This window comes from Somniosus microcephalus, chromosome 3, assembly GCF_052327205.1.
Source record: "Somniosus microcephalus isolate GS21.2 chromosome 3, FLI_Smic_1.0, whole genome shotgun sequence".
Classification (NCBI taxonomy): Eukaryota; Metazoa; Chordata; class Chondrichthyes; order Squaliformes; family Somniosidae; genus Somniosus; species Somniosus microcephalus.
In genome coordinates, this window is record NC_140989.1 from 272,910,912 (window position 1) to 272,925,519 (window position 14,608).

The following is a 14,608-nucleotide window of genomic DNA, read 5'->3' on the forward strand; positions in this document are numbered from 1 at the left end:
GTGTGTATGTGAGACTGTGTGTGTGTGTGTGTGTGTATGTGAGACTGTGTGTGTGTGAGACTGTGTGTGTGTCTGTGTGTGTACATCTGTGAGACTGTGTGTACATCTGTGAGACTGTGGCCTCGATTTTCATTGAGCCGTGGAGGCGGGCTTGGAGGCGTGCGGGCGGTTAAAATCGCAAAAACTGGCGGGCGGGACCGCCCACCCCCCCCCCCCCCCGCCTGGTTCCCGACTCCGAGCAATTTTAACTCAGTCGTGTCTGATGGTCCCGACTCCGTCCCGCATCCAACAGGCGGGACTGGTCGTTAAGGCCCTTAACAACCACTAATTGGCCTCTATAATCTTATTTTGAAAGGCCCTTGCAATTTTAACCCTTTTCCCACGTGAAACACGCCTGGTGGGAAACACGAATGTGAAACCTGGTGGGAGCACTATTGGATTGCTGACTATCAACTGCAGGTCAACCATTAAAGAGGAGATTTGATCAGCCATGATTTGCAGGTGGCAGGACTTTGTGGTCTCAGGTCTGGGGCAACTTTTAGAAGGCTTAACCACACCTGTGGAAGGTAGAGGCCTCACACCCATCTCCAGTGTGACCTCCTGGTAAACCCCTCTCGCCACCTCCACTCAGCGCTTCCTCAACGGAGGCATATACCAGAAGCATGGGAGCCATTTATTTCCTTCCCATCTGGGCATTAGAGGAGCTCGAGCACCAGCCGCAGCACCAGCAGAACCAGGAGCAACAGCAGCAGCAGCAGGAGCGCCAGGCTGCTGCTGACCCAACTGAAGCTGCACAGGCCAGAAGGGGCCAGCGCCTGGAAGCCCGTTGGCGCAGGAGATAACCCCCAAACAGGGTCTACAGACGCAGGGTCAGCTACCTCAACATGTCTGAGCAGCAGTGCCAAAGGCGGCTCCGACTTTCGCGAGAGGTAGTGACTGACATCTGCGCAATGCTACAGCAAGACCTGCTGCCCAGAGGACCAGGTGGACAAGCATTACCAGTGGCCATCAAAGTCACCACCGCAATCAACTTTTTTGCCTCAGGCTCATTCCAGGGTTCAGCAGCAGACATCAGCGGCATCTCCCAGGCGGCCGCACACACTTGCATCACGCAGGTAACCAATGCCCTCTTTGCCCTCGCGCACAATCACATCCATTTCACCAAGGATCGAGCAAGTGTCATGGCGCGAGCGGTTGGATTAGCTAATCTGGCAGGCTTTCCAAGGGTGCATGGCATCGTTGACTGCACACACGTGGCCCTTAGGGCACCCCGTCGCAATCCAGGTATTTGTCAACCGCAAGGGCTTCCACTCCCTCAACGTTCAGCTGGTGTGTGACCACAAGAAGGAAATTTTGCATGTTTGTGCCATGAACCCTGGCAGTTGCCATGACTCTTTCATACTGAGCCAGTCTAGTGTGCCTCCGCTCTTCAGTCCGCCAGACCAACTTAACGGATGGCTACTTGGAGACAGGGGCTATCCCCTGAGGACGTGGCTAATGACGCCGTTGAGGAGGCCAGCTAATGAAGCTGAGGAGCGCTACAACTCCAGCCACATTTCCACCAGATCCATTATCGAGTTTGCTGAAGATGCGCTTCAGATGCCTGGATAGATCAGGTGGAGCCCTACAGTACTCAGCAGCCAGGGTCTCCAGAATCGTCGTGGTTTGCTGTGCACTTCACAACATGACACAGTGTCGTGGCTTGCAGATTCCTGAGGACCAAGTGGCTCCTCACATATCTTCCTCAGATGAGGAGGAGGAGGAGGAGGACGTGTGCGACAAAGAACATCCTGCAGAGGCCCATCAACCAGCGTCAGCATTACGCGAGAACATTGCTGCCCGGGATGCAAGGAACGCACTTATCCTGGCCAGATTTGCTTAGCCTAGTCAATCAAACACTTTTGCCTCGCTGCTTCTTACCAGAGCTTTGACAATGGCCAAGAACCAGAGGATTCCTAGCACTCTGACCACCATACTGACAGGTGCAAGTATTCCTAAGGCCTCAATGTGGAAGTCCCAATAGCGAAATGACAGACGCCACAACTGCAACATTTGCCATCAGAATTTTTATGTTCAATAACGATGTGATGGCATTTTTACAATAAACACAAAATTGCACCCAAGTGACTACCCTTGTGACTATTTGTGCAGAATTTTCCTCTTACGCGTGCTCCTATGTGGTGCCTCCCTGTGGCTTCAGCAGATGTGGAGGCCCCTTGCTCACTTTCCTGTTGCTCCTGTCTCGACACCTTTGGCAGGCGTCCTCTGGGGTTGCGAGCCTGTGAGGGCTCGTCAACAGTCTGCTGCTCCTGCGGCTGTGCAGGGGTTGAGACGTCTATCTCACTTGGGTGTGGACTCCAGTGGGGCTCTGCAGTGACATGGAAGTGTGAGCACTTGGAGAGTAGCCCCCACTTCCTTGAGGTCCGCCACCAACCTCCCTCTCATGGGTCAGGTCCCCCTCAGCGCCTGCAAGTGGCTGGAGAGCACCTTGCTGCGCATCAGGAGGGCCATGGGGACCCGTATCTGCAATGGCAGTCCTACTCAGAAGGACGTCCATGAAGGTCTGGTTTCTCTGTTCAATAGATGCCCATCACTCCTCAAGAGATGTCATTCTATTCTGAACAATGACCATGTTTTCCATACCCTGGCGACTAAGCTCCTCCATGGCCATAGCCATCCTCTCCTCTACCGTAGCCATCCTCTCCTCTATGGTAGCCAGCCTTACCACGGAGGTAGCAATCCTTTCCACGGAGGTAGCCATCCTTTCTGTGGTGATGCGTTCATGCGCCAATGACTCCACAAAGGCTCTGCTCATGTTCGCTATGGACTCCTCCATTTGCTCCACACTCGCAGCGACCCTAGAGACAAAACCTGCCAGAGACTCCTGCACCTGTGCCTGGAGTTCCATCACCTCTAATCTTATGGATGGACCCAGAGGCAGAGGGTCGACATGCTACTGAGCTGAGCCGACAGATTCCTGCGCCCTCCGACTAGGACTCTCCACTGCTGTCCCTGTCTCCACAATCTGCTCATGCTCACTTGTGAGCTGTGATACACCAGGTGACAACACTACTCTATGTCCCGAAAGTCCCACCGAAGCGTGAGTGTCTGCGCTGGTGCTGGGTGCGCTGAATCCTCAGAGGTTGCAGCTTCCTCTGAGGCGTCCGGCTGCTCAGCCTCTTCTTCCTGGCTATGGGGGACGGATGCTTGTGATGGTCAATGCTCAGGTAAGAAGCTGCAAGGCAAAAGTGTTTGCTTGGCTAGGCTAAGCAAATCTGGCCAAGATGAGTGCGTTCCTTGTATCCCAGGCAGCAATGTGGTCATGCGCTGGCGCCTTCTGGCCTGTGCAGCTTCAGGTGGGTGAGCAGCAGCTTGGCACTCCTGCTGTTGCTGCTGCTGTTGGTGCTGCTGTTGTTTATGGTTCTGCTGCTGCCACGGCTGGTCTTCGTCCTCATCTGATGTCCAGGAGGAAAGGAAATAAGTGGTTCCCATACTTCTGGTATATGCCTCAGTTGAGGAAGTGCTCAGTCAAGGTGGCGAGAGGGGTTTCCCAGGAGGTCACACTGGAGATGGGTGTCAGGCTCCAAACTTCCACAGCTGTGGTTATGCCTTCTAAAAGTTCCCGCAGACCTGAGACTACAAAGTCCTGCCACCTGCAAATGATGGCTGATCAAATCTCCTCTTTAATGGTTGATCTGTAGCTGATAGTCAGCAATCCAATTGTGCTCCCGCCAGGTTTCACTGTCGTGTTTCAGAACAAGCGTGTTTCACGTGGGAAAAGGGTTAAAATAGCAAAGCCTTTCAAAATGGCATTATAGAGGCCATTTAGTGGTTGTTAAGGGCCTTAACGGCCTATCCCGCCTCCAAAAGGCGGGACGGAGATGGGACCATTAGACACGACTTATTTAAAATTGCTTGGAGGCGGGATGGAGGCGGGCTTGGGCCCGCACGCCAGTTTTTGCAATTTTAACCCCCCACACGCCTCCAATCCCGCCTCCATGGCCCAATGAAAATCCTGCCCTGTGTGTGTGTGTGTGTGCGTGTGTGAGACTGTGTGTGTGTGTGTATCTGTGAGAATGTGTGTGTGTGTGTGTATGAGAGACTGTGTGTGTGTGTATCTGAGAGACTGTGTGTGTAGGGGTGTGTGTATCTGTGAGACTGTGTGTGTGTGTGCGTGTGTGTGAGACTGTGTGAGACTGTCTGTGTGTGTGTCTCTGTGAGACTGTGTGTGTATCTGTGAGACTGTGTGTGTGTGTGTGTGTGTGTGTGTATCTGTGAGACTGTGTGTGTGTGTCTGTGTGTGTGTGTGTGTGTGCGTGTGAGACTGTGGGCTCGATTTTCAGTGTGCTGTGGAGTCGGGATTGGAGGCTTGCGGGGGTTAAATTCCCGAAATCGGGGGTCCCGACACCACCCCGCCCCCAACCCGCCTCCATGCCAGTTTCAAAGGAGGCGGGTACCCGCCCTGCACTGGGACCCGCCTCCCCGAGGCGGGAAGGGATTAATACCAATTAACTGCCTGTTAACAGGTAGTTAACAGGCAGTTTTTAGCCTAATCCCTATTTTTAAGCTTGAGCTGTGGGATTCCTGATGGCTCCAAACCACGCCAAGTTGGAAGAGTCGTGCCGTCGGGTTGAAGGACTTGGAGGGGTCGAGCTGTCGGTGTTCAGGTGAGTGATGTGTGCATGAGTGTGTTTGGTGTGTCTAAAGTGATTAAAGAAGTGTAAATGACCTTTTCTTATCTTTCAGCCTTCCTTCCTTTAGGTTCGGGGAGTCCCTCATCTCGCCGGCACAGAAAGCAGAATGGCTGCAAACTGTCAAAAGTGACAGCCTGCAGCTTTCTGTGCCGGCGAGATTTCTAACTGAGCCTGTGGAGAAGGACTCATGTTAGAAGTAAGACTGTCAGTGTTTGACAGCTTCAAACAGCTGTGAAACACTGATATTTCATCTGTCAAAATGTCTTGACAGATGAAATTTCAGTCTGTGACGTCACCTGTTGCCAGGTGGCCCTTAATTGGCCTGCTGAGCCCACTGGGCGGGCTCAACAAGGTCAATCAAGTTAAAATCGCGTGGATTGGCCGCATCTCGATGGAGGCGGGACTACAACCCGAAAGCTGTAGCCCCCCCTCCAACCCGGCTCCTGAATGAAAATCCAGCCCAAAGTGTGAGACTGTGTGTGTGTGAGACTGTGTGTGTGTGTGTGTGTGTGTGTGTGTGTGTGTGTGTGTATCTGTGAGGCTGTGTAGCCTCGATTTTCATTGGGCTGTGAGGCGGGCTTTTAGGCGTGCGGTGGGTTAAAATCGCAAAACCTGGGGGTTGCGACCCCCCTGCCTGGTTCCCGCCTCCACGCAATTTTAACCTAGGTGTGTCTGATTGACCCGAATCAGTCCCGCCTGCAACAGGCGGGACTGGTCTTTAGGGCCCTTAAACAGCACTGATTGGCCTTTATAATCCCATTTTAACAGGCCCTTGCCTGTTTAACCCTTTTCCCACGTAAAACGCACCTGGTGGGGATGACTCCTGTGAAACCTGGCGTGAACACTATTGGCTTGCTGACTATCAGCTGCAGGTCCAACATTAAAGAGGAGATTTGATCAGTCATCATTTGCAGGTGGCAGGACTTTGTTGTCTCAGGTCTGGGGGAACTTTTAGAAGGCATAACCACAGCTGTGGAAGTTTGGAGCCTGACACCCATCTCCAGTGTGACCTCCTGCGAGACCCCTCTCGCCACCCTCACTCAGCGCTTCCTCAACTGAGGCACCTACCAGAAGCATGGGAGGCCTTTTTTTTCTTCCCCTCTTGGCATTAGAGGACCTCCAGCCCCATTTGCGAAATGACACACGCCACAACTGCAGAAGTTGCCATCAGAATTTTTATGAAAAACACACACCTGATGGCATTTCCACAAAATACACAGCATTTCACCCAAGTGACTACCCTTGTGACTATTTGTGGTTTATTTTCCTCTTATGCGTGCTCCTACGTCGTGGTTCCCCTGTGGCTTCAGCAGATGTGGAGGCCCCTTGCTCACGTTCCTGCTGTTTCTGTCTCGACACCTTTGGCGGGCGTCCTCTGGGATGGCGAGCCTGTGAGGGCTTGCCAGCAGTCTGCTGCTCCTGCGGCTGTGCAGGGGTTGAGACTTCTATCTCTGTTGGGTGTGGACTCTGGCGGGGCTCTGACTGAAGGCTCTGCAGTGGCATGGAAGTGTGAGCGCTTGGAGACGAGCCCCCACTTCCTTGAGGTCTGCCACCTCCCTCTCATGGGTCAGGTCACCCTCAGTGCCTGCAAGTGGCTTGAGAGCAGCTTGCTGCACATCAGGGGGGCCATGGGGACCCGTATCTGCAATGGCAGTCCTACTCAGAAGGACGTCCATGAAGGTCTGGTTTCTCTGTTCAATAGATGCCCATCACTCCTCAAGAGATGTCATTCTATTCTGAACAATGACCATGTTTTCCATACCCTGGCGACTAACCTCCTCCATGGCCGTAGCCCTCCTCTCCTCTACCGTAGCCAGCCTTACCACGGAGGCAGCAATCATTTCCACGTAGGTAGCCATCCTTTCCATGTTGATGCGTTCATGTGCCAATGACTCCACAAAGGCTCTGCTCATGTTTGCAATGGACTCCTCCATTCGCTCCACACTCGCAGCGACCCTAGAGACAAAACCTGCCAGAGACTCCTGCATCTGTGCCTGGAGTTCCTTCACATCTAATCTTACGGATGGACCCAGAGGCAGAGGGTCGACATGCAGCTGAGCCGAGCTGGCAGAGTCCTGCGCCCTCCGACGAGGACTCTCCACTGCTGTCCCTGTCTCCACAATCTGCTGATGCTCACTTGTGAGCTGTGATACACCAGGTGACAACTCTACTCTATGTCCCGAAGGTCCCACCGAGGTGTGAGTGTCTGCGCTGGTGCTGGGTGCGCTTATTTCTGATGACGCTGCACCCTTAGAGGTTGCAGATTCCTCTGAGGAGTTCGGCTGCTCAGGCTCTTCCTCCTGCACACTGGGGATGGGGGCTCTTGATGGTCCTGTGGGGGAGTCAAGGAAAAAGTTAGAGATGTGATGCCAAGGTTACATGCACATTGCATTTTGCAGATGATCATAAGTCCATATGATGTAGCTTCAGAATCATTATCAGTGACTAATGCAATGCCAATGAGAGAGATGGAAAACTATTCTGTCACCAGCTTGCGGGGATGCTTCTGCCTGTCCTTCCCCAACGTCCACATCTCGGTCAGCCCCGGCAATCTTCAGGACGCCTTCCTCCCAGGGGGTGAGCTGGGCTAATGAGGTGGCCCTCCTCCTGTTCTGGCTAGCTCTCTCCTGTTGTGAGCTCTCTTTTCCTGCAATGAAGGAGACAAGTGGAGGTTGAGTGAGAATGAAGGAGTGAGTGCAGAGATTGCATAGCATTGATACTTAGAAGGAGACAAAGATGGAGTGAGGTTGCAATACCAAGGGCCCTCCCTGTGTGTTGTCAGTTGTGTTCAAAGCATCAGAGTGAGAGGGAGTGTGAGGGCTGCATGGTGACATAGTTCTGTGAATGTGAGCACAGAGAGAGAGGGAATGGGTAAGGGTGCATGAATGTGAGTGTCTAGTGGGATGTGCAGGAAGAGATTGCTAAAGCTGAGTGCTGGTGAGGAAAGGCAATGGGGAACAGATTGAGGGTGATGGAAACATCATACAGTACTTACTTTTCCAGTGCGAAGAAGGTCATGGAATCTTTTCCTGCACTGCAACCACGTTCTTCATGTTAGCCCCAAGGAGTTGACTTGACCTGCCACCTCTAGCCACACAGCCTTGGTCTGGCTGGGATGCCTCTTCCTCCCTAAAGAAGGGAAGAGGACCTCCCTGTGGGCCCTAGCACCATCCAATAATGCCTGTAGTGAAGCCTCATCAAATTTGGGCGCAGATCTGGCCCTCCCGCTGGCCGTTCCTCCTGCAGGCTCCTGTGCCATCTTAATGTTGAAGGTAGGAAGCCTGCAGAGGAAGCAAGGCTTGCTGTGGACCCTAAAAGCAGCAGATGATGTCATATTCTGCGACTTTCTGACTGGAAATACTCAATTGCCAAGGCTTCCCACACGCTGGAAATCAATTGGCCAATTGTGTTAAATTTGCATCAATCTCACAGACCCATTTACAATCGTGTCGGAATCACTAAATTCGGGGAAACCGCCAATTCCCCGCACCTGAACTAAAATCGACCCCTGTGTATCTGAGAGACTGTGTGTGTGCATGTGTGAGACTGTGTGTGAGACTGTGTGTATCTGTGAGACTGTATGTGTGAGACTGTGTGTGTGTGTGTGCACGTGTGTGTGTATCTGTGAGACTGTATGTGTGTGTGTATCTGTGAGACTGTATCTGTGTGTGTATCTGTGAGACTGTATCTGTGAGACGGTGTGTGTGTGTGCACATGTGTGTGTATCTGTGAGACTGTGTGTGACCCCCATGTGGATATCTGGTGAGGCCAGTATCACACTCTATTGTAACACCCTCCACAGATGAATATCCTGCTGACACACACTGTCTGGGCTAACACATAAAGAGCAGTCACTAAGGTGAAGTACCAGTGGGCTGCCCATGCAGCAGTCCCCTGGCAGAATCACTGCCTTCAAGAAAAAGGGGAGGAAATTGTCCAAAAAACCCTATCCTAGGTCTGAATTTCTTTGCAGTCATCCAAAAAGTGTTGAGTAGAAGACTGAGCTGCAGAAAAACCCGCTGCTGAAAGTGATCAGCCTTACCTTTGAGTGCAGTGAATAGTGTTTCATCCAAATCGTAGGTGTTCTCAAAGTATTCCAAGATCTCCCTAAAAGAAGTCAGAATAAAATATATAACATTAACAATCTAAAGTATCCTTCCACCAGGATCCTTTCAATATAAGCAAAAAATTGGTGGCTTCTAATTGAAGATGAAAAATCTTTTAACTCAATATTCTAATTTGTAGAATGAATTAAACAAAAGAACAAACCCAGTAACGTTAGGAAAACAAGACAACAGAATCCCAACCCCCGTTCACGTGAGTCCACACTAGTATGTACTAGTCTTACATTCTTACCACAATACACAGCTCTCAAGGTACTAGGATAGATACACAAAGCACCACAGATATAAATACACTTACTCCTTTGTGCACTTGGCGAGATCACAAGGTTTAAGGGAGGTCAAACAAAACTTTCCAGTAAGAACAGGTTTCATCTTTTTAGATCCCCTCTAAACAGAATTGCCGTACAACAGGGAGCTGGGTGAGCTTTTATAGTGAATGTGGTGGGGGAGGGTCTGCAAGCTTGGTGTCCAGTTATCACCGACTAACAGGCAGCATCCAGAGCGATGTGTAAATCATTGGAGAGCAACCAGCACAGGATTGGACAATCTTGTGTGTGCCTCAGATATACCTTCTAAGGCAGACTCCCAGTAGCCTGTCCATCAAAGCAGTGGGGGAGGGGAGGAGGAAATTGGTTCAGGCTCCACCTCACTGTTTCTTTACTTTCTGCATTTAAAATTGTCATTCTCAGAGCTGGGAAGGAGAAGGGGTGAGGGGTGGGGGTGGGGCGGGTTGGGCAATGAGATTGAATTTTAACTGATAGTAAAAGTTTTTTGATCTGGAAGGCTTTTTCTATTACTGAGCAATCGAGGGGAAGGGTTCAGGTCACAGGAACCAAGTTCAAAAGAGTCGAGGCTAACATGCTTATATTAATTTATAAGCTGTGCCAAAAAGGGCATAGGTGATAGGACAGAGAGACACATAGAGATAAAACAACACACAACCGAACAGCCACTGTCAGTACATACAGTTCAGTAGTAACTTTCAAAAAGGAATTGGATCTATATTTGAAAAGAAAAAAATTGCAGAGCTATGTATTAAGAGCAGGGAAGTGGGACTAATTGGACAGTTTTTTCAAAGAGCCACACGGGCACCATGGGCTGAATGGCCTCCTTCTGTGCTGTATGATTCACAGGACCTGTTTCAGAAATACAACTTAGGAGTTAATGAAATGCAAACCCAAATTTGACTCATAAAAACAAAAAAGTGTCAGAAATGCACAGCAGGTCAATTTGCATCTGAAAAGAGGAAAGAGAGGTTAATGCTTCGAGGGTGATCCCAGTTCTGATGAAACGCCTACACCCTTAATGAAACTTACACGCGAGACAATTTTTTCCGTCAGGCTCGTTCAGCTGCTGACAGACCGGCCGTGCATTTCCAGCATCTGCAGTGTTTTCCCTTTATCTCGGGTGTCTGTCACTGTTGTATTCCTTCAGTAATTAGCAAGGTAGCTTCATCCTTTCCTTGATGAGGTTTCAGTTGTATGGAAAAATACAAGAAAATAATTTGGGAATCATAGAGACAACCTCGATAACAGGAATATCTGGGAGGTCTACAGCTGGCGATTTGTCAGTGGCTCAATGAAATCTGCAGGGAAAGGAGCAACTCTGGGGAACGAGAGCAAGTGGGGGCAGACCAACCCCCCTCAAACCGATCCAAACATTGGTTCTGTAGGCAAGGCCAGCTCTGTCTCCCCCGACGTGGTAAACTCAGTAAATAGCAAAATGTGGCAACTTGCTACCCTGATGACTCAGCTGTTTCATGTATCAAGTGGTACAGTACTGAGCCACATGGACGAGGGTGATCCTAGTTTAATCCCTAGTCTGTGCTGTTAACTGATCTGAGCCAGAGTAGCGGTAGGGCCACTATAAATGGGCATACGCCCCTTGGAGGGGGGAAAATAGAGTGTCCCCTCTTCTAATTGCTAGCGAATGATCCATTTATGGAAAGTAAACATGTAGAGGTTGGATGAGGTCAGGGTCATGCTTAGGTGTGCTTCACCACCTGGTTGAATGGCCCACCAATGTTCACTGTGTAAATTCACACCTGAAAGATTGGCAGCTTGGGTGAGGTACGAGTGGAAGATGCTAAACTTGAACCAAACAGGAGTTAGTGCCCTCAGGCGAACAAAATGATAAGTGCCAAGGACATCAATGAGTCAAACGTTCTGTTGTCCTTTAATACGTGTTTCATTGTTTGTTGGTAAAACAGACGTAGCCTTAGTCAGAGAATAAACAAATATACCCAGAATCCTGCTACTGACAGTCCACTAGTTAATTAATAACCTATTGAAGGCCATAAACGTACTCGCAATGCCATGCAGTAAATTCCAGGGGAGAATATAGGCTGGTGATAGCTGCAGGGAGGAAAGAGTGCTTATGGCCTTGGTCTAATTAATTTAGATAACCAAGGCAGTATTGTGCACTCAGTCTAAACTGATAATGCATTAATTAATGCTAACCCTCTGGACTGCCAGTAACTCTAGGGACTTGGCCATATCCCTTGTTTTCTGTTTTGCTCGTGGAACCAATCAATACAAATTCTGTCATATTAACCCTAAACTAAAATAAACATTTCCATGGGTTAGACAGAGAATATAGAGCTGTTGTGGAACTTGTGGTTGGCCTCAACTTTCCTTACAGGCCTGACTTTGCTGGTGGGACCTCACACTCCATGGTGTAGGTTGCAAACTAAGCATTGGATCTGGAGTTCCTGATATACTCCACGGCCGAATCGGCGAGGGCAGTTTTGGGGATGAGTTTGCAGCTTGTGTTGTTCCAAGTGTGCATAGACCTCAGAGAAATATGTTAATACCTCTGTTCAATTAAGTGGTCACACAAGGCACCACCCACAGTGGCAGCCTTACCTATAAAAGTGGGCACGCGGGGGCTCTTACCGATGAGTCCTGCTTATACGGCCTTCTCAGAAGGAGAAGATACATTTTTTTTCTTGATTTTGCATGGGTGGTGGGGTTTGTACTTTTAGATATCCTTAGTTACCTTTTGCTCCATTATTTCGTTATTTTGCTGGCAAGCCCTTTATTTTTGCATTTCTGTTCAACCAGCTAGACCCCACACCTCAGCCTTTCCATCTTCTTCTCCCCCTTTAAGAGCAACCTTTGATCAAGGATTTGGTTACTCCTTCTAAAATCTCCTTCTTTGGCTCAGTGCCCAGTTAGTTCTTGATTTTTTGCCCCTCCCTAGCCGAGGAATGTTATAGCTAGCTGTAGCACTCTAGTTCCCAAACTAGTTGAGGTCTGCTAACTCACCATAGACCTAGGATTGAACCGAGGACTTTTATAGTCTGTATGACTCAGAACCATACTGGACATTGTACTTAGCAGCTGAGCTACTGAAGCAGGATGGTAATGTTGTACCTCAGCTGAGCCTTCCAGCAATAGTATTTGCAGGTACAGTACTCTCTCTGGATAGACATAGGGGGATGATATTGTTCCCCACGCATGGGCAGGCAGTCATCCTGTAACTACCTCCCTATCCTCTTTAAGGTTAGATAGAATTACATAGAATTTACAGCACAGAAACAGGCCATTTGGCCCAACTGGTCTATGTCAGCATTTATGCTCCACATAAGTCTCCTCCCACCCCTGCTCATCTAACGTTATCAGCACATGCTTCTTTTCCTTTCTCCCTCATATAAGAACATAAGAATAGAAAAAATAGGAGCAGGAGTAGGCCATATGGTCGATTGAGTTTGCTCCGCCATTCAATAAGATCATGGCTGAACTTATACATCAACTCCACTTTCCTGCCCTAAGGAAGGTTATCCTTTGATGCTCTTAGTGCCCAAAAATCTATTGATCTCAGTCTTGAATATACTCATCGACTGAGCATCCACAGCCCTCTGGGGTAGAGAATTTCAAAGAGTCACAACCCTTTGAGTGAAGAAATTTCTACTCTACTCAGTCCTAAATGGCCGACCCCTTATCCTTAGACTATGGCCCCCTAGTTCTAAACTCTCCAGCCAGGTGAAAGAGTCTCCCAGCATCTACCGTGTCAAGCCCTCCAAGCATTTTATAAGTTTCAATGAGATCACCTCTCAATTCTTCTAAACTCCAGAGAATATAGGCCAATTCTACTCAATCTCTCCTCATAGGACAACCTTCTCATGCCAGGAATCAATCTAGTGAACCTTTGTTGCATACGCAGTTAGGCAAGTATATCCTTCCTTAGGTTGTATACAGTACTCCAGGTGTGGTCTCGCCAAAGCTTGCTGTACCTGCATGTTAACTTTCTGATATGTATAAAGTTCTCAAACATGTTATTGCTTACCAGCTCCACGCTGAACCCTCACAAAATGCTCTGTTTGAATCTCTCCAGCTATTCTAACAGCTCTGAGAACACCCTGGCCAAAGTCACAAATTACATGCTCATTGATTATGACCATGGTGTGTTATCACTCTTGTCCTCCTGAACCTCTCCACAGTATTTGAAATGGCTGAACATGCCACCCACCTCCATCGCCTCTATTCTGCTGTCCAGATCTATGAGACCGCCCTCGCATCGTTCCATTCCTACATTCAAACACAGCTGACACATCTCTACCGATGACTTCTTTTCCCTCCCCTACACCGAGACCTCTGGAGCAATGTTCCCTCTTATTTTTGTTTGGGTGCAGGGCTCCTTAATCGGCTGCGCGGCCCATTCAGAGTTTCGCGCATGCTTAACATTGAAAAAGCTGGTCTCGAGCTGCGTGGGTCCACAACAACAACTTGTATTTATATAGCGCCTTTAACATAGTAAAACGTCCCAAGGTGCTTCACAGGAGTATTATAAAACAAAATTTGACACCGAGCCACATAAGGAGAAATTAGAGCGATTGATCAAAGGCATGGTCAAGGAGGTAGGTTTTGAGGAGCATCTTAAAAGAGGAAAGAGAGGTAGCAAGGTGGAGAGGTTTAGGGAGGGAATTCCAGAGCGTAGGGCCGAGACAACAAAAGGCACGGCCACCAATGGTGGAGCGATTATAATCAGGGATGCTGAAGAGGGCAGAAATAAAGGAGCGCAGATATCTTGGGGGGATTGTGGGGCTGGAGCAGATTACAGAGATAGGAAGGGGCGAGGCCAGGGAGAGATTTGGTAACAAGGATGAGAATTTTTAAATCGAGGCATTGCTTAACCAGGAGCCAATGCAGGTCAGCGAGCACAGGGCTGATGGATGAACGGGACTTGATGCGAGTTAGGACACGGGCAGCCGAGTTTTGGATGACCTCAAGTTTACATAGGGTAGAATGTGGGAGGCCAGCCAGGAGTGCATTGGGATAGTCAAGTCTAGAGGTAACAAAGGCATGGATGAGGGTTTCAGCAGCAGATGAGATGAAGCAGGGGCGGAGACGGGCGATGTTTCAGAGGTGGAAATAGGCGGTCTTTGTTATGCCGCAGATATGTGGTCGGAAGCTCATTTCAGGGTCAAATATGACACTAAGGTTGCGAACAGTCTGGTTCAGCCTCAGACAGATGCTAGGGAGAGGGATGGAGTCAGTGGCTAGGGAACGGAGTTTGTGCCAGGGACCGAAGACAATGGGGTCGATTTTAACTCAGGTGTGGGGAATTGTCGGGTTCCCCGAATTTCGTGTTTCCCACACGAATCTAAATGGGTGTGTGAGATTGATGCAATTTTAACTCAATTGACCAATTGATTTCCGATATGTGGGAACCCTTGGCAAATGAGTATTTCCAGTCAGAAAGTCACATAATATGATGTCATCATTGCTGCTGCATTTAAGGTCTGCAACAAGCCTTGCTTCTTCTGCAGGCTGCCAACCTTTTGGCATT

The 14,608-nt window shown here is 49.3% G+C and overlaps 1 protein-coding gene across 4 annotated transcripts in view; it reads right to left on the reverse strand.

Annotated features, from left to right (window-relative positions):
• LOC147121953 (uncharacterized) overlaps positions 1 to 9,228 on the reverse strand; it is a 138,348-nt gene extending 129,120 nt beyond the window's left edge. For all 4 annotated transcript variants that reach the window (XM_085982543.1, XM_085982544.1, XM_085982542.1 and 1 more), the window contains exons 1-2: positions 9,117 to 9,228; positions 8,737 to 8,801 (exon numbers count right to left, since the gene is read on the reverse strand). In XM_085982543.1, coding sequence (XP_085838669.1) covers positions 8,737 to 8,801; positions 9,117 to 9,190 — 139 coding nt within the window. In that variant the 5' untranslated portion in view covers positions 9,191 to 9,228. The remainder of the gene's footprint in view (positions 1 to 8,736; positions 8,802 to 9,116) is intronic.
• Between the last annotated feature and the right edge of the window lie 5,380 nt (positions 9,229 to 14,608).